The 20,324-nt window shown below is 32.4% G+C and overlaps 2 protein-coding genes across 3 annotated transcripts in view; both read right to left on the bottom strand.

Annotated features, from left to right (window-relative positions):
- The window catches only part of itchb (itchy E3 ubiquitin protein ligase b), a 30,997-nt gene extending 18,325 nt beyond the window's left edge, over window positions 1–12,672 (bottom strand). The window contains exons 1-9 of one of the 2 annotated variants that reach the window (XM_051096331.1): window positions 12,266–12,672; window positions 7,107–7,818; window positions 5,838–5,928; window positions 4,148–4,289; window positions 3,811–3,935; window positions 1,648–1,782; window positions 1,518–1,563; window positions 1,251–1,426; window positions 123–318 (exon numbers count right to left, since the gene is read on the bottom strand). In XM_051096331.1, the coding sequence (XP_050952288.1) occupies window positions 123–318; window positions 1,251–1,426; window positions 1,518–1,563; window positions 1,648–1,782; window positions 3,811–3,935; window positions 4,148–4,289; window positions 5,838–5,907 (890 nt within the window). In that variant the 5' untranslated portion in view covers window positions 5,908–5,928; window positions 7,107–7,818; window positions 12,266–12,672. The remainder of the gene's footprint in view (window positions 1–122; window positions 319–1,250; window positions 1,427–1,517; window positions 1,564–1,647; window positions 1,783–3,810; window positions 3,936–4,147; window positions 4,290–5,837; window positions 5,929–7,106; window positions 7,819–12,265) is intronic. The other variant, XM_051096330.1, reaches the window with a different exon arrangement.
- A 155-nt stretch (window positions 12,673–12,827) lies between these two features.
- Window positions 12,828–18,408, bottom strand: LOC127154653 (uncharacterized). The gene is made up of 5 exons (XM_051096332.1): window positions 17,725–18,408; window positions 15,295–15,621; window positions 14,593–14,652; window positions 14,176–14,436; window positions 12,828–13,103 (listed from the first exon to the last, which is right to left on the bottom strand). Exons 1-5 carry the CDS (start codon window positions 17,771–17,773, stop codon window positions 12,964–12,966), a joined length of 837 nt encoding a protein of 278 aa, XP_050952289.1. The 5' UTR covers window positions 17,774–18,408; the 3' UTR covers window positions 12,828–12,963.
- Between the last annotated feature and the right edge of the window lie 1,916 nt (window positions 18,409–20,324).

Below are 20,324 nucleotides of genomic sequence, written 5' to 3'. Positions count from 1 at the left end.
TTTACTCAGAATCAAAAAACACATTTTCAGAAAAGGGAAGCATGCATTTTTTGTTGACAAGGTGATTTGTACATTCGGGAAGTGATGTAAGGAGGAAGTGGTGCTTTTGTTTACTGACGTACCCAGCCGGCAGAGGTCCAGCGTTGACCATGCTGGGAATCCTGCTGGGGGCGGGGACTACACTGAGGGACGTCCTACCAGGCTGCTCCACTGTGGGGGCAGGGCTAGAGTCTGAGGCTCCGCCCCCTGTGGGATTCCGAACTGGAGTGTCAGAACGGGACGAATCGCTGCCGTCAGGAAAAGAGCCAGTAGAGGAAGCTGCACAGAAGGGAAAAACAGTTCACCACCATTTCCTCATTGCAGTAAAATGGGTTTTGTTTCAGCAACCAACACAAATGCACAGAAGGACAGACACATGCATACTATAATAATAAACATTTTTTTTAATCAATCAAAAGTGACAGTAAAGATGTTGATATTTTTATTGTAAATTACAGTTTACAATACATTCACATGGAAAACAGCTAAGTTAAATAGCAAAAATATGCAATTTTATTGTTTTACTGTATTTTTGAACAAATAAATAGAAACAGTAATGTGTACAAACAAATGCATACTTAAGATTTTTTTTTTATCAATCAAAAGTGACTGTAAATTTTCTGTTTCAAATAAATGCTGTTCTTTTGAACTTTCCATTCATCAAAGAACCTTAAAATAATAAAATGCATCACTGTTTCAACAAAAATCAGCATATTAGAATGATTTTTGAAGGATCATGTGACACTGAAGACTGGGGTAATGATGCTGAAAATTCAGCTTTGATCCCAGAAATAAATTACAGTTTACAATATATTCACATGGAAAAGAGGTATTTTAAATTGCAAAAATATTTTACAATTTTACAGTTTTTACTGTATTTTTGAACAAATAAACAAAAAGAGTAAGGTGTACACATGATGTACAGTACTACAACTTAATGTTAATAATCCAAAAATTACATAATATTTACTAATATGTAATAACATTTTCCAAAAAATGCATTTTTTATTAAATCACATACTTCTGTTAGTAGGCCATAAAAGATTCATTATCACCTGATGCTGGCCAAAAATCTGCCAAAAAATAAGCCTGGATAATATTTAGAATTTTCTGACTTTGTTTTTGACATAATCTAACATGGTTTGATATACAAAAGTAGCGTATTAAACATCAAAACACCATAATCGAATGTGTATGTAAGCTGGTCTCACCTGGGGAGGACGTGGGTCTGCGTGGGGTCGGTGGAGGAGGTCGCGAGGGTCGTGGGGGTCTCTGGGGTCGCGACCCTCTGGTTGACACTGAAGGAGAGTCCATTCCGTTCACACGGCCGTTGGGAGCCGACGGTTGATCCTGAGCATCTATGACCGATGGCGAAGGATCTCTGCTTCTTCAGAGAAACACACAGGACATCAGGTTGAAATGTTTTTTTTTAAAAAAATGTATCCAAAACTGTTAATTAATGATTAATATGAAGATACCTTCTGCTCAGGTCGTCATTAAGCTCAGATTCTCCATTTAAAGTATCTGGAAAACAATGACATTAGTTATTATCTTTTTATTGTAAAATATTAAAGTAGAACTTTTATTCAAACGAATGGAGTGACTGACTCTGGTTATTGGCCTCGGCCGACTGGAACATTTCTGGATCCACCTGCAGGCCGTCCAAACACACGGACAGATCGCCAATGCTATCAGTCTGATCTCTGTCTGTGCACAGCTGCAGCGTCTGCACCACCTCAGAGACTGAAACAACCACAACGAAAGAGAGACGCTGATGAAGAAAAAAGTCTGAAAAACCTCCAAACTAAAACAATCAGGGTTAAAATGATACTATATTACAACTGAAAACACACTAAATATACAAATACACCTTGTATAAAAAAAATGTGTGTGTAATATTTGTAACATTTAAATTAAATTACTGAAAAATTATTATTTTTTTAAAATAATTTATAATTTCTTTATTTAAATCTGTAAATACAACAGAAATTATATATAACAGTTTATAGGATAAAGTAAAACAATAAGGCCCAAGAAGCCATGGTTTAAAGTGAATTTCTAACTACTAAGGGCCGTTGTTAGGCACGATGGTTAAAAACGGTTATTCCATATACATAGTAAGGTTTTACAAAATAAACAAACAGAGCAAATATAGTATAATGAAATAATAAAACCATTATTCTTACGCCAAATGTAGTCCTTCAGAAACGGTTGTGGTTGCGGCTGCCGAGCACCACCCAGATATAAACAAAGGTGTATGTTTGTAGAGTAATTTATAACAGCTTGTAACGGGGCTCAACCATTTAGAATCAAGAACTGAAACTATCTGTTTTACAATTATATATATTTATATCATATAAATTAAATTCATATTTTTAAATGTAAATTAAATAATTGAATGATTCCTTTTTGTTTTTAAATACACACACACACACACACACACACACACACACACACATATATATATATATATATATATATATATATATATATATATATTTTAAATTAATTATTCAATAATTTAATATAAATGTAAAAATATGAATTTAATTTATGTATACTATGTTTTAATTTTATTATATGTATTATTTATATGTATATTGTATAAAATGATTTATTTGTATATTATAAAAGAATAGCTTTTTATTTAAATTTTTTGTTTTATTTATTTTTAATGTTTTTTTTTGTTTTTATTGACACACACTCATACATATACATATATATATATATATATATATATATATATATATTTGTTTTTTTTTAATAATCATTCAGTAATTTAATTTAAATTAAAAAATATGAATTTAATTTATATGTATTATATATATTTTTAATTTTATTATATGTATATTGTATTATATTAATTACTTGTAAATTATAAAAAATAGCTTCTTATTTACATTTTTACGTTTTATTTATTTTTAATGTTTTTTATATTTTTTATGAACATACACACACATATATATATATAAATATACACACATATATACATATACACACACACACACACACACACACACACACACACATATATATACATATGTATATATATATATATATATATATATATAAAATTTTAATTAAATGTATACTATAAAATACAAATGATAATTTATAATGTAATATCTGTATTTTTTACTTCTTTAAAATTTTTACATTTTTTTAAAGTTCATATTTAAAAACGTCTGTCTAATATTTTAACTCATGTTGGAGCTGGTAAACAGTAACTTTTGCATGTTTTGTGAAAACATTAAATGCAGCTAATTCAATAAAACATTACTTGTATAAAAAAATACATTTATATTTTTAAATTAAAATTTTACTGAATTATTTATTTTTAAAAATAAATTATTATTTTTTTTTTAAAAATCAGTATTTTTATTTTTATTTATATCTTTAGATTTAAATTACGTTACTTTTATAATTTACACAATTATATAAATTAAAAACATTTAAAAAAATTATCATAATAATTTAAAATTCATATTTAAAATGTAAACATGTAATTAAAGTGATAAAATCACTCAATAATCTATTCTGTCCAATACTGCAACTCCTGTCAGTGCTAATGTACATGGTATATTTTGGATAATACATGCAATGAGCATTTAGCCAACAAAAATGAAGACTTAGAAAGCCTTACAGCTCAAAAAAAAAAAGTTCACATGTAGATGCCGTCATTTTTGTTTTCAAAAACAAACCTGTTAATAGAGCCTTTAATGCTCTTTAATGTGGTTACTGTGGTTTAAGTGGCAGAGCATAGAAACTTACTCTTCATGTCATGTGATTTGAGCGTCTCGCTGACGTCGAGAGTTGCCACGCCCAGCAGAACGTCCGACTTCAGTGTCTGATGACTCCAAACACGGAAGATCAGCTTGCTGAACGGAGTCACGATCCTGATGGACAAACACAACACAAACTCAACCGCTTGACTGAGCAAACACCAATAATAGAGACTACAGTCAGTTCTGACGTCATTGTTTAACAAACACTTCACGTCAAGAACATAAAAGCAGTTTGACAGAGAAACGACAATGGGCATCTGAAGCTGAACTGGTAGAGCCTGTGTCAAATCAAAAACAGAGACATGAAATCAAAGCAAACTCACACAGTGAGCGACTGTTTCCATTTGGGCGAGTGCGTGTTGTTGCATTTCTCCGTCTTTTTGGACTGGCCGTCCACACACACCTCCACATACGGACTCGGGCCGAACCAGTTCTTCTTGTTATCCTTGAGCTTGGCCGAGATCACTGCGAACAGGAAAAGCAAATGGTCAAAACAACATGGCACGTCCACGCTGGGTTTCGATAGATTTTTGCAAAAGTTTGCAAACACATTTCACTAAACATGACCATAGAAAAGCAGGTATTCAAAAGTAAGTACAGGTAAATAGGCTAAATTGTTTTTCTTCTTAAAAAGTAAAATACACTGTATTAAAACAGTGTATTTTGCTTAAACAATCTGCATTATATGCACAAATTTGAATACTGTATTGCAAAATGTCTAATAAAAATATGCATGCAAATAAACAAGTTTTTAGCCTTTAAAAATACATACATACACAAAAATATATAGAATAAATCAAATAACACTGCTCTCTAGCTATAAGAAATATGAAATATTATGGTCACCATATTAGCAGAGTATCACTTCAAGAAAATTTTTTATTAATGCTAACTGAAACAATTAAGAAGTAAAAAGAAATAAAATCTTAAAAATAAAATGTTTTTACTTGTATTTACTTTATTGTATTTATTTACTATTTTGTATTTAGTTTAAGTGGAAGCACTAAAATTACAGAAAAAAAACTGAAATAAAAAATAAGTTAAACAAACAAAAACGAATAAAAATGACAAAAGCACATAAAAAAATGACTTTAAAAAATAAACTACAATTAAATAAGAAAACAGAACATATTAAAATCAAAGCTAATTTAAGATATAAATAAAAACTATAATAGCATATAAATTATAAAAAAAATAAAATAAAATAAAATAACACTGGTCTGCAGCTATTAAGAAACAGAAATGACAGAAACACAAAAAATTACTTCAAAAAATAAACAAAAATTAAATATAAAACGGAAAATATATTATACAAAAATAATTAAAGCTAATTTAAGATATTAATAAAAAATACAATAGCATATAAATAATAAAATAAATAAAATAAAATAACACTGGTCTGTAGCTATTAAGAAACACAAAATATTATGTTCACTATGTGAGCAAAATGTCACTTCAAAACAATTTTTTATTAATGCCAACTAAAACAATTAAGAAAAAAATTAATTTTAATAAATAAAATGTTATTTGCATTTACATTTGATTTGTTTTTTGTCAAAGTTGCATAATCCTACTAAACAATTAATGTTGTTTAGTAGTTTAATGTTAGAAATGTTACCATATCAATAGCTATCAGTAAGTTTCTTTATTATATAGAAAATAAGTAAACTTTTTTAGCATTATATATTAATATAACTAGCATTATTAATTATATTAATTATTATATTGACAGAATTAGTATAGTATTATTATAATATTAACTTATCAGTCATGTACAAATAACATGCATAGTTTCCTTAGTTTGGAGATTGCTGCTGAATAAAAGCAAAAAAGTTATTTTATACGTGTACGAAATTCTTTTTGATTTTTATTTACTGCTCCGTGATACTGTCAGAATTGAAATATTAGTGTTTATTAATGTGACAGAACATCAAAATCCAGTGATCAGACAGTCGTGGATGTGGAAAAATGTCACATCAGATACATCACAGGTGGAAACATATGCAAACGTACCCGTGATCTGCAGCTGCGCTTTCATTGGGAAGCCATTAGCAGGGCCTGCTTTAGCAACACTGCAGGCCATGACATAGGGCTACACTGAGACCTGCAAGCACAAAAACACACAAAACAAAACATTAACATGCGGCTGCTATTAATAATGCACAATGAAGCTTGTTCCGGATATACTTTGTATATTTTCAAAACATTATTTAGCTGCATGGCAAACAAGGCAATGTACAGTTCTGCTTGTTGATATGTAAAATAAATAAAAGATCTAATTACATCAATCTCAAAAAAACAAATAAAGCAACTATTTCATCAACTATTTCATCCTTTAAACCAATTTTTTTTTTTACAGTAAACCAATATAGTAGTATTTCGACTTCGTTCTTGTAGCATTTCGGCTTCGTTCCCGTGGCGTTACGGCTTAGTTCTCATGGCGTTTTGGCTTCGTTCTTCATTATTTTTTAATGTGGCACTGAAATGCGGTCATACTTTCATTACATTTTTATTTATTTATTTTTTGAAAAAACTGTATTTTTTGTATGCAATATGCATAAATTAATAGACCTAAAAAGTAACTTCAAAAACATCATAATCTCGCTTAATATTTAGGAGAATATAAATAAGACTTTTTTTATATATATATCAATCTCCTATGCTCACCATTTATTTGATTAAAATTACTGTAAAATTTGTAATATTGTGAAATATTATTACCATTTAAAATAGCTGCTTTCTATGCAAGTATATTGTAAAATGTAATTTATTTCTGTGATCAAAGTTGAAATTTCAGCATCATTACTCCAGTCTTCAGTGTCAAATGATCCTTCAGAAATTATTCTAACATGCTGATTTGTTGCTAAAAAACAACATATTTTGTGTAAACTATGATACATGATGTTTTATGATATTTCGGTGAACAGAAAGTCACTTTTGACCAATTTAATCCATCCTTGCTAAATAAAAGTATTAATTCATTTTTTTTAATACTTAAAAAAAAATAGTTAACATTAAATATTTGTCAGTCTAAATTTTTTAGATTTATATAATATTGAATACATTTATTTTTTAGATTTTTATTTATTTATTTGCCAAGCAATCACCAAGCAAAGTAAAAACACAGTTAAATCTAGTTAAAAAAAAAGTTTCCAAGTAAACTAGGTCAGATTGGATGACTATGACAAGACAGCAAAAAAATTTAGCAATTTTTCCATGAAATGCATGACTTATCCAGCATGACAGGAACTGAAACTCAAGGAAAACACAAATCAAGCTCACCATACTCCAAAGCCGTAAAACCGCAGAAAAAGATGAAACTAGACAATCCGCATTGAGTGCAATATCTTTTGAGAGAACAAAAAATGAGATTGTGCTTTCATAGCCTTGAAAGTCTTGTCAGCTTTCTCTGTTTCCTGTTGTAAAGAGATCCCAGATTACAGGCGCTGAGCTCGGTAACTTCTCCTCAAGTTACGTCACAATCAAACTGAGATGCTCACGTGTGTCTCGCACAAGAGAGAGAGATCAGAGTAAGATCTGAATAAACTTTCACTGGAGCTGATCTCTGGATTAATTATTCATCGCTGATCGTGTGTCGGTCCACAATAACAGCCCTGAGGAAAGACCGACGCAGACGTCACAGATAAAGACAAAAAACACCAGCTAAAGGCAGTGATAAGCTTCCAGGTTAGAGATTATGACAGACGTGTTCCTTTATAATCTAAATGTCACTCGGCCAGCGAGAGAATCCGCACTGCTGAATCACAAAATGGGAGTTTCTGCTTCTGCCTGATGTTTCCTCTTAAGGTGATGAGCGTCGTCTTCAACATCAAGAATTTCTGCTGTCAGTTTAATGTTCAGTCACCATGAGTTAATCATTGAACACCCTTTCAAAACATCAATCTGTTTGTTTGAGAGACGCAACTTGACAACTTCTGACTCGACCAATGGCGTGAGTTTGGGGGCGAGGCTATCTGTCAGATGGTGGGAGTGTCTGTGGTGATAAAACAGACAAAAAAAATCTCACAGCAAAACCAGAGGCATATCTGGAGACCAGTATATCAGAGAGATTAGTCACCTAGCAAACACCCAGAACACACCAGCAACTCTTCATAATCCAAAACTTCTTTTAATATCTTACGTATCTTAAAAACTAAACACTCTTTACAAAAGAGTACTACAGTGGCACAGTAATATCGTACTTTTATTTACCACATCGCTGTCTGGAATAGACTGTGACAGTATTTTATAACCAAATCTATAATCTATAAACTAAATCTATTAATGTATCTATAATCTACAAACTGTATCTCATGTGGGTTTTGTCCATAGAAATCTGTTATTCACTACTCTAAAGTGACATGATGTGATTAATCAAATAATTGTTGTTGATTACTTTGATTATTCACTGTACTACAGTACAGTGATGATAAAATCATAGTACTTTTATTTACAGCATTGCTGTCTGGAATATATGATCGTGACAGCATTTTATAACCAAATCTACATTTGCAACTGACATTTATTTTGGTAATTGATTAATCTGTCAATGATTTACTCAATTATTCGAGTATGTTTGCCAAATTTTATTTCTATATAATTTCTGTCTTCCACTATATCTAATGTGCATTTTGTCTATAGAAATATGTTATTTAAGTGACATGATGTAATTAATCGATAATTGTTGTTGATTAATTACTCACTGTACCACAGTATATCATAGTGCTTTCATTTACCACACAGCTGTCTGGAATATTTCATTTTGACAGTATTTTATAATCAAATCTATGTTTGCAACTAACAATTATTTTGGTATTTTGATTTATCGGGTAAGCTTGCTATATAAGGTCTCTGACTTCTGCTGTATCTAATGTGGGTTTTGTCCATAGAAATCTGTTATTTACTCTGTTATGTAAAGTGACATGATGTGATTAATCGATAATTGTTTTTGATTACTTTGATTATTCACTGTACTATGGTACCGTGATGATAATATCGTAGTACTTTTATTTACCACATTGGTGTCTGGAATATATGATCGTGACAGCATTTTATAACCAAATCTACATTTGCAACTATTATTTTGGTAATTGATTAATCTGTCGATGATTTACTGGATTAATCAAGTATGTTTTCCAAATTTTATTTCTATATAATTTCTGTCTTCCACTATATCTAATGTGCATTTTGTACACAGAAATGTGATCAATCGGTAATCGTTGTCGATTACTGTCAACATTCACCATACTATGGTACAGTGATGGTTCGAGATTTGTTGTCTTAATCAAGAATTGTTGTAGATTACATTCATTATTCACTGTTCTATGGTACAGTAATGTATGAGAGGGTAATATCATGGTATTTTATTTACCACATGGCTGTCTGGAATATTTGATTTTGACGACATTTCATAACCAATCTACATTTGCAACATTTATTTTGGTAATCAATCAACCTGTCGATTATTTACTTGATTAAGCAGGTAAGTTTGCCCAATTTTATTTCTATACATATAGTTTCTGTCTTCTGCTATGTCTAATGTGTATTTTGTCCATAGGAATGTGTTTTTCACTTCGGTGAAGTGACATGATTTGATTAATCATTAACTGTTGTCAATTATATTTATTATTCACTGTACTATGGTACAGTGATGGTGTTTGATATGAATATCATAGTACTTTTATTTATCACAAGGCTTTCTGTAATACTTGATTTTGACATTTTGTAACCAAATCTCTGGTCTCTGACTTCTGCTATATCTAATGTGCATTTTGCCCATAAAAATGTGCTTTACTTCTGTAAAGTGACGTGATGTGATTAATTGGTAATTGCTGTTGATTACTTTGATTATTTACTGTATTATGGTACAGTGATGATATGAGATGGTAATATCATAGTATTTTTATTTACCACATGGCTGTCTGGAATATTTGAGTGTGACAACATTTTATAACCAAATTTACAACGGACCTTTATTTTGGTAATCGATTAATCTGACAATTATTTACTTGATTAATCAAATGTTATTTCTATGTATATAGTCTCAGTCTTCCAATTTATTTAATGTGCGTTTGTCCATTGTAATGTGTTATTCACTTCTGTAAAGAGATGTGATGTGATTAATCAATAAATGTTGTTAATTATTTACTTTATTCAATGTACTATGGTACAGTGATGGTAATATCATAGTACTTTTATTTATCACATGGCTATTTGAAATATTTTCTTGTGACAGCATTTTATATCCAAACCTGCATATGCAACTGACATTTATTTTGGTACTTGGTTAATCTGACGATTATATACTCAATTAATTGGGTAAACTCGCCAAATTTTATTTCTATGCATATAGTTGTTGTCTTCCACTATATCTAATGTCCGTTTTGTTCATAGAAATGTGATTTTCACTATTGTATAGTGCTGTGATACGAATAATCGATAATTGTTGTTGATTAAATTCATTATTCACTGTACTATGGTACAGTAATGGTATGAGAGGGTAGTTTTATTTACCACATGGCTGTGGCATAACCAAATCTACATTTGCAAATGACATTTATTTTGGTAATCGATTAATCTGACGATTATTTACTCAATCGAATAAGCTTGCCAAATTTTATTTCTATACATACAGTTTTGTCAATAGATATGTGTTATTCACTTCTGTAAAGTGACATGATTGGATTAATTGATTATCAAATACATTTATTATTCAATGTACAATGGAAGAGTGATGATATGTGACGTTAATATCATAGTACTTTTATTTACAACATGGTTGTTTGAAATATTTGGTTGTGACAGCATTTTAGAACCAAATCTAAGTTTGCAACTAACATTTATTTTGGTACTTGGTTAATCTGTAGATCATACACTTGATTAATCGGGTAAACTTGCAAAATTTTTATTTCTATACATACAGTTTGTCTTCTGATATATCTAATGTGCATTTTGTTCATAGAAATGTGTTCTTTTGTAAAGTGACATGATGTGATTAAACATTTCTTGTTGTTGATTGCTTTCATTATTCATGATTAGTTGTTGCAGCCTTAATCAAAGCAACACCGTATGTTCAAATCAATACGTTTTACGATGAAGCAATAATTAAAAATACAACACTGTCTTATGGTATGATATTCAAAAGAAATTACTCTCCATACCATGGTACTTTTAGGTATTTTTTTGTTACTTTTAAAAGTGCATTACAATATTGCATTGCTCTATAAAAAGTAACTGTGTTAGTTACTTTTTAAGGAAAGTAATGCATTATGTAACTTTTGCGTCATTTTTGTCAGTTGGGCTGGAGGACTCTTTTTTGTTTTGTTTTGTTTTTTGCAAAGGTTCATTCACACCAAATGTGAAATTAATAAGCCTCAGACTTAAGGAAGTGCCTCTGCTCCTCACTGTCAGTGTGTCAGTGAATAAATAGGAAGTACTTACAAAGTACTTACTTATTTGAAAGAGATATTTCATTGCAAACTCTATAGACATTTTTAAACACATAATATGGCTTATATTTCAACACAAAACACTTCCAGAACAGGTCATCATAAAACAGACATTACAAACTAAATTACCATACTAATAGTTTCCTCCAAAACGGCAGTTACTACAGTCATTGCTATTACTGTAAACTCGTAATAAATCTGCAATGTATGTTTTAACCTTTAAACACTGTAAGCAGCTTTTAGGCCTTTACAAAATAATACTATAGCGATACTGTGGTATAGTGAGGTATATGTTTAAAAATATTTGTTAAAGAATGGGTATTTTATTCAACCACCATGACTTTTGAATGATATTCCAAGGTAATTTAAATAATACCACGATATTACCATGATAGTTAATTACTAAACCTAAAAAGTACATTTTATAAGTACCACGGTAGTACAATACCATGGTATTCTTGGAATTTCCATGGCCATTTTAATACCATGGTATATATTATTATACCATAGTATCACTATTCTGTTTTCGAAGGCTAATAACAAGTAACAAAACTTAAGCAACTATTTTTTGGGTGTAAAAAACATTTTCACCGCGGTATTTTGGTAAATGTTGATGGAGATCAGTCGAGCGGCTTCAGGACAAACCTGTTTAGCTAGGAAATATTTAAATCATCAAATCAGCTGAAACCAAAACCAACAACAAACTCAAGCTGAACATCTGACATGACAGTATTAACATGCCACATGTGTTCATATATGACCCGAACATAATCAGCAACAATAAACGTACAGAAACATCTTCAAGCACAGGTTATTGATTCCCTCTGACTCTCATTGTCAAAACTGAGCTATTTATATGAGATTCAAATAGTCAAAGTGATTGGTGGAGCTGTCAACACGACTCAGTGTCACTATAACGCAATGCACATACATAAGCGCATATACCGACAGTAAACTACAGCGCACAGTCTCAATCCGCCGACAGTCTCTTACCCGAATGTATCGGTGGGTCAGATGTGAAGCGTAAAACCGAACCGATCCGTCTTCAAATAGTTTATTAGACAATCCGTACCGAGCGACTCCAGCTCAGATCAGGAATGAACTTCCGCCATCTTCACGGCAACACGTCATCAAAGACGCTGTTCTGAAATCAGCCCTTCCACTCCATCCAAAGTGCGTTTCAGATATTCTTCGTTATTCCACCAGAGGGCGCTTTATGGCCCAGACAGCCTGTTCTCCACTGCAAATCTCAGCAAGTTTTTTTCTTATTACAGAGGTAAAAGTATTATCTTTTTTTTTAATACATATATTAATTTTAAAGACTCGTTTTGGGATAAATATAAAAATCCGCTACGGAAATCTATGTGACCAAAGCATCTGTGCTGCATTGATAATTATCAATGATAATTAAAACTTTACATTGTCAATAATTATGACAGTCAAACATAAGAAAAATTCATTCACAGACATTACTGCATACACCAGTATACTTACATTATACTATACATTTCTGTGCATTTTATATACTTGCGATGCATTACTGTTCACATTTAGATTATTTTAGCAAATACTTTTATTTTCACAACAATAAATAAAGAGTACTACAACCAGCAGATGCTTCACACCTCATGGTAACACTCTGCAAACCAGTGTCAAATTGTACACCTTGCAAACTCTTATGCAAGTCACCATCAGACAGAAGAAGCAGCTCTTCCTTGAAAGGAGCAGAACCTCAGATGCTCAACCAGAAATAAAACTGTAGCGATTCCCACCAGACCAGACAGAACCAGACGAATCAGAACCTCAGTGACGCCACAATGATCCAGACAGCCTGAAAGAGATGAGACTTTCCTTACGAAAAATAAGTTTATTTAAATGTTCTATTAGTATACCTCTTTTAAACTAAAACAAATACTTAAAATAACATTAAATAACATATTTAAAAAAGTCTAAATATATTTGAGCTAAACTGTGTTTTCATTGTTATACGCTAGGGGCGCTATTACACATCTTCTGTACAGGATTTCCAAAACACAAGTGAAGAAGAAACCTGAAACAACAGATGCTTCCACATGTAATCTAATACAAAAGTCAGACATAAAACAGCATCAAAACCATAGATATGTAAAATTGTGTAACATAATGGAATGAAATATCGACCCATGAAGAGGTAACAACTCCATCTATGTTTTGATTATGAATAGTCTTTTTTGTTTTTAGCTTTTTGTTCACAATGTTTATTTATTTTTTATTTATGAAACTCATTCAAGTGTTTATAAAAAAAGAATGCATGAAGCTAGAACAAAATGTTTTTGTTTACAAGCAGATACCATGTTCTTTCGATGTTTTGTATGTTAATTTAACAAATTATATACAAATTAATACCTAAATAGGGACATAATAGTATAGTTAAAGTGTGATGTAAAGTTCACGTTAAAAAAAAAAACTTACGAGTACTACTACTAGTAGTTTACTGAGACTATACTTCAAAGTGTACTAAAAAAGCATAAAAAGTATTTAATTAGTAAACTATCAGTATACCTATAAGTTCACTTTTAGTATACTTGCAGTGCAAACTGAAAACATAGATGTAAACTAGTTGTGTACTCAAAGTTTACTACTGTTATACTTAAAGTATATTTAAAAGTATACTTTTATATATTAGAAAGTGGACCAATTTAGTCCCGAGGAGTATTGAAATAGTACACTTACAAGTATACTACTAGTACACTGATATTTGTATACTTACTACATGAACTTTACTTAAGTATACTTAATAAAATAAACTTGAAGCATTATTTTTGGTAAGGGTTATTCATAAACATCTGTTGAAAAAAAAAGGCCACTTTGCACAGTGGTCATTGTGGTAGAAAGCAAGTTTTGTGCTGAATGACTTCTGGTACCTTCCTGTTGTGAGCAGATCTCTTTTATGTGAAGATGTGTTGTCCTGTTGTTCACTGGGTTTGCAGCCGTGCAGCGGTAAGTCCCTGGATCATTATAATGGAGTTGTAATGGTAAACTGAGGATGATGTTGAGATCAGGATTGCTGGTCTGGTTCAGCATTTCACCTCCTTTATGCCACGAGATGAACACACCTTTATCATTTTTTACAGAGCAGACCATGGAGCAGAACTCTTCTATTGTCTGTGATTGCCTCGAAGTACCTGGTAGAGATGTGTTTTGCATGTTACATTTAAATGTTAAAGTTCATGCAGTCTTTATTTTGTTGCTTTACTGAGTCAAAAACAAGCCCAGCAGTGATTTAGAGTGAGCCTACAAGACAAGATGGCAACCAAGTGAACTGTCTTAATAAGACTCACCTGAGGATTGGTGCACAATAACCAATGATTTGCTCTCAATAGCAGGTGCAGAGACAGGTGCTTTAGGACAAGAAAAAAGATATTTTAATAGCCACATTTTTTGCAGAAACATTATTTACAATTCTAATATCATAATGTTTGAATATTACTATCCATGGCCAGGTATACATTAAATGATAATCAACAATGTAAAATCATGTAATGCACACCTAGCTGTGGATTATCTTGCTTATACCACACTCTCAACAAAAAAAAAGGTACAAAAGCTGTCTAATATGTGGCCCTGGACCACAAAATCAGTCATAAGTAGCACGGGTATATTTGTAGCAATAGCCAACAATACACTGTATGGATATTAAAGGATAGTAAGTAAAGATCATGTTTCATGAAGATAATTTGTACTACTGTAAATATATCAAAACTTAATTTCTGATTAGTAATATGCATCGCTGAGAACTTCATTTGGACAACTTTAAAGGTGATTTTCTAGATTTTTTGCCCCCTCAGATTCCAGATTTTCAAACAGTATCTTGGCCAAATATTTTCCTATGCATCAAACCATGCATCAATGGAAAGCTTATTTATTCAGCTTTCAGATTGTCCGGGGTCATATGTAACTTTAAGATATATAATAAGGTACAAAGGTGTACCTTTTGAAAAGGTACCACCCCAGTGACAACAGCAGCAGCAGCTGTAACTTACCATATACATCAACTTTGAACTTTCTCTCAGAGATGTGTAACCTGATGGTGAGAGATACTTCATAAACTCCAGAATCACTGGTACTGATATTCCAGATGGTCAGTGATCCACTCTCTTGATCTAGTTGTAATCTGTCAGCAAATCTCTTTTCATAATGAGTAAAAACTTTCTCATTATTCATCTGTGCAATACGGGTGGTAAAATTGCCACTTTTAAAAAACCATATTGTCTCAGTGTCTTTGTTTAGTTGAGTTGCTCCTGTATGTAGAGTGAGAACATCTCCTTCCATCATTGTCTTCACCCCATTCCATTCAGCATTCACCAGATCTGAAACAATATGAAAATGCATTAAACATGGGTTATATTTTGTTGGCCTGTGTTTGTGTCATGATGTAGGGAGCCTTTTCAGCTGCTGCTGCTGGTGAGCTGATCACTGTGGAAAGTGAATTAAAGGAGTCCACTTCCAGAACAAAAATGTACAAATAATGTACTCACCCCCTTGTCATCCAAGATGTTCATGTCTTTTTGTTTTCAGGATTTTTCTCCATTTAATGGACTGATATGGTGTCCTGATTTTGAACTTCCAAGCGGTTTCAAACGATCCCAGCCGAGGAAGAAAGGTCTTATCTAGTGAAACAATCGGTTACTCGTCTTGTCTTGCTCTGCCTGAACTCTGTGTATTCTGGCTCAAGACAGTTAGGGTATGTCGAAAAACTCCAATCGTATTTTCTCCCTCAACTTCAAAAATCATTTCAAATTCATCCTACATCGCTGCAGAAGTACCGACCCAGTCTTTGCAAAGTGAACATGCAAAGAAGATCAAACACCCTAACAAAAATGGCAAAACAGCGATATAGGACAATTTTGAAGTTAAGGGAGAACATGAGATGGGAGTTTTTCGACATACCCTAACTGTCATGAACCAGAAAAAAACAGAGCTCAGGCAGAGTAAGATGAGACGAGCATTTGAGATTAAAAAGTATAGATTTTGTATTATTTTTATGAAAATAACTGATCGTTTTGCTAGATAAGACCCTTCTTTCTCAGCTGGGATTGTTTGCAACCGCATTTGTGATCGTTTGAAGCCGCATTTAAACTGCATTTTGGAAGTTCAAAATCAGAGCACCATATCAGTCCATTATATGAAGAAAAATCCTGAAATGTTTTCCTCAAAAAACATAATTTCTTTATGACTGAAGAAAGAAAGACATGAACATCTTGGATGAAAAGGAGGTGAGTACATTATCTGTCAAGTTTTGTTCTGAAAGTGAACTTCTCCTTTAATGCTTCGGAGTAGAAGTGAGTATTGCAGAATGGCTTACTTCCCAAAACTGAAAAGTTAAAGAGGAATGATCAGATCAGAAAATGCTCCTGCCCACACTGCAAATACAAGAAGTAGCTTAAGAACAAGTCCATCAGACTCATGACTTGGTCTGGTCAGAGTTCAGATTTGAACTCTACAGCTGGGAGACATTTTTTAACTACTAATGAACTGTCTGAAGCCATCAATATTGGGTGGAACAACATTGACTCATCTTCCTGTAAAAAGTTGTCTACAAGTTCACTGACACAGCTTAAACATTTAAGGAAAGCAAAGGAAAAGCCTATCCCATATAAAGTTACTTTATCTACAGTATTTGTGTAATTTTTGCTAATTTCTTGACCAGTGAATTGTGGTTAAAATCGTAAACGTATATTTAGCCATTTTTGGCTTAGCCCAAAAATGTCAGGTCCTTTTCTCTATATGATAGCTTTTCACAGAATTAAACATTTAATTCTTTTGACTTGACTTGTCTTTTGGCTTGATTGTTTGTACAGCAGGTTTGAAACCTAAAAGACTTGTATATGTGTGACTTCCACCCACCTCTGAACCACAAAAAAAAAAAAAAAGTCCATTACTGCCACCAGCTCTCAAATAACCACACTTTCCGTTGAAGTGACGCATGTATTGATTTTTTTCTTTGTTTTATGATATATGGATATAATGCAACAAGATTTTTCAAAGACAAAGACTTGATCAATTTCTTCAAACTACATTTGACTAAAAAATGATTAGAAACAGAGCCACAACATCTTTATACTCTAATAATATTTATTTTACAGTTTGTATCAATGATACTTAAAGTATATGAACCTGCCTTTTTACCTTAAAACTCATGGTTAAGTAAGGGAGCATTTTTAGATTTATAGATTCAAGACTGGGGAACGGTGATTGTCCATTCTGACGTGAACAGAAAGTTTTATCAAACACATTTACTGTGAACATTGTTTGTTGCATATAGGTTAATTTAAGAATAGAAGAGCACAAAACCCAGTACACCGACTACTAGATCCTGAATGTGTTTCAGGTTAACCAACCAGAGAACATGAATTAACATCTTATGATAGAAATAAAAAAAAAAAAAATTATATCTCAAGGTAATATCTTACCTTTAACATAGATGAAAAACACAATGAAAACCCACATGTTGATGAGCATCTAGAAGGTATATTATGAGGTTGTGCCTTCATGTGAGATCTTCTCAGAGGATATACTATCTCTGTTATATGTTCTCTGTCTGTTTGAACTTTTGATTAACCTAGTTTCCTGTTTCCTGTCCTTTTTGTGGTCTTTTTGTAGTTCTTTTGGCTCCCTTCATTACTCCCTGGCTGTGTCTTGTTAGTCCTGTGTGTAAATATACGTTGTTCTTTGTCGAGTCTAGTCATTTGTGGATGTTGCAGGTGTCCTCAGTTTTGCTCTTGTGATTTCTAGTTCCAGTTATGCTCTCAAATGTCCCTGGGTTTCTGTTCCTTGTTTTGGTTTATTGTATATTTGATTCAAGTTGCATTTTGATCCTACTCTCCTCCCTTGTCTCTGAATTCACCTAACGATGAAAGACTCGACCAATGACTTAATCCAACATCAAGGTCAGTTTGCCTCCATCAAGGCAATCGTTCCTTTGAGGACCACAGCAGAGACTTTTTTGCAGACCTTGCTCTCAATGTTTTTTTTTACTGCTATGGAGTAAATAAACAACTCCAATCACTACATATCTATGATGGTCCTTGAGGGTCACTCTGTGAGTTCCTGGGACACCTGGACACAGTCAGGCAGTAGGGAGCCAAAAGAACTATAAAAGAGACAGGAAACTACACTAAACAAAGAGAACATGTAACAGTCTCAACAGGAAGTGACCATGAAATCAGTTACATCAGCTTGCAGCAAATTACTCACACCTGCAGTTTTGCACTTGATCGCTTGTCTGCTTACATGATGTATTTTAAATGAAAGTGTTTAAAGAGCTTTATTTTTATTTTCAGTACTTCAATACATTGAAATGCATTTTAAAATAAGCTTCTAAGTGTATGTTTAGTAGTCCCGTATAAACAGATGACACAGTTTAATTGTGGTGCTTCTAATTAAGTGATAAAAAGCTAATGCAAATGTTGTACAAAATACACACACTCATCTTTGCACCAAGTGCAAAACTTTGTTTTACTTCCAAATTACATGTAAAGTCTCATGATTTATATCCAGAAAGTGATGGGACACAATTAGCCTTGAATACCAGGTCAGAAAATCAAAATAAATCTCTGAAAACACTTTCCTTTTTTTCAAATTGGATTTTTTTACACTATAAGTGTTTGTCATCAGGTAATGAGAAGTTCTACACGCACTTGTTGTTTTCATGCTCACTTGGGCCAAATGCAGGAAATACGTCATGCAAGTAGACGAGGGCTCAAGTGCAAAGACTGCAAGTGTTAGTTTTTGGACAAGGACAGTGTGGATTTAGCGTGCATTAAGGGCACTGCGCTTTGACATTTTTAAGACCAGTCTTGCACACTTAATTCCTGTTGCATGCATGTGCTCTCAGAGGCCAAGGCCACAAGTGTGGGCCCAGACTCTTTCAATTTATTAATTTGTTTACTTGGGTTCTTCTCAAGTCATTCTTTTCAAACATGTTTGAAATAATTGCATCTTGTTTTAATTTACAAAAGTAACCTAAAACACAGAGGTGGCAATTCGATCTTCACTTTTCCAGATATTAGTGGCTATTGTTTAGAACTAATATTTCAGAGCTAATATTTCAGAAGCATAGAAAACTCTATTTTCTAAATATAAATTACAGCTTTGATGATTTTTTTTTTATTTTTTTATTTATAGTATTCCAAGTGATTATCTGCTGAGGAGGGAACATCAGTGCAGGTTAATCAAAACTCAGGATTTCACATTCAGCTCTAATACTCAAACCTCATTTGATACTTCCTGCCCATAAATTGAAGACAAATCATGTGACATTTCCATTTAATTACTGCCCCCTTGTACAACCTTCCAAAACATCCACTATCCCTATGCTGAGCAACACGTGTAAGTCTACAAAGTTGAGCAATTTGCAACGCGTGTTATGCGCAGCAACGCTCTAGCTCCCGCGACAGCGTCTCCTCCACTGGCGTTTTTGCAATAATGCCTACATTTGAAAATATCAAAATAGGCCTATTTGTTGTGTTTTCAAATTATTCGATTTATATTGATTTTGTTATATGCCTATAGACTAGGTCAAGTTCTTTCTTGTTCGTTTTGCATGTTTTAGATCATTGCTAAAAATCTAGTTTTTAGGGTCATGAAGCTGTTTTGCACTACGTTTTATAATAGGCTTTAAAATATTTATTTTATTTAAAAATATTCTAAAACTTATATTTATTACATATGCCATCCAAAGTTAATTACTTGTTCATTTTCTATGTTTATCATTGTTCACGTTTTTTTAGGCTATTTTTTTTTTCATTCAGATCTATTTGCGATCCATTCTGAATAAACAAACAATGCAGTTTACATGCTTCGTCCTTGTTGCATTTTTCATTAAGATAAATCTAAACTAATTTCTGTAGTTCAAACAACTTAGAATTGTAGTTGAGAACGTCTGTTATAACGGCTCACGTATTAAAAAATAGTCGGGTTTAAATTGGGCTCGGGCTCATAATTACAGTTAATGTGTCGGACCGGGTCGGGCTCGGACACAAGGTGCACGGGCTCGGGTAGGATCGGGTTT

This window comes from Labeo rohita, chromosome 23 (assembly GCF_022985175.1).
Source record: "Labeo rohita strain BAU-BD-2019 chromosome 23, IGBB_LRoh.1.0, whole genome shotgun sequence".
Taxonomy (NCBI): Eukaryota; Metazoa; Chordata; class Actinopteri; order Cypriniformes; family Cyprinidae; genus Labeo; species Labeo rohita.
The sequence above is the reverse complement of the archived record's forward strand: the minus strand, read 5'-3'. Positions and strand labels throughout refer to the sequence as shown.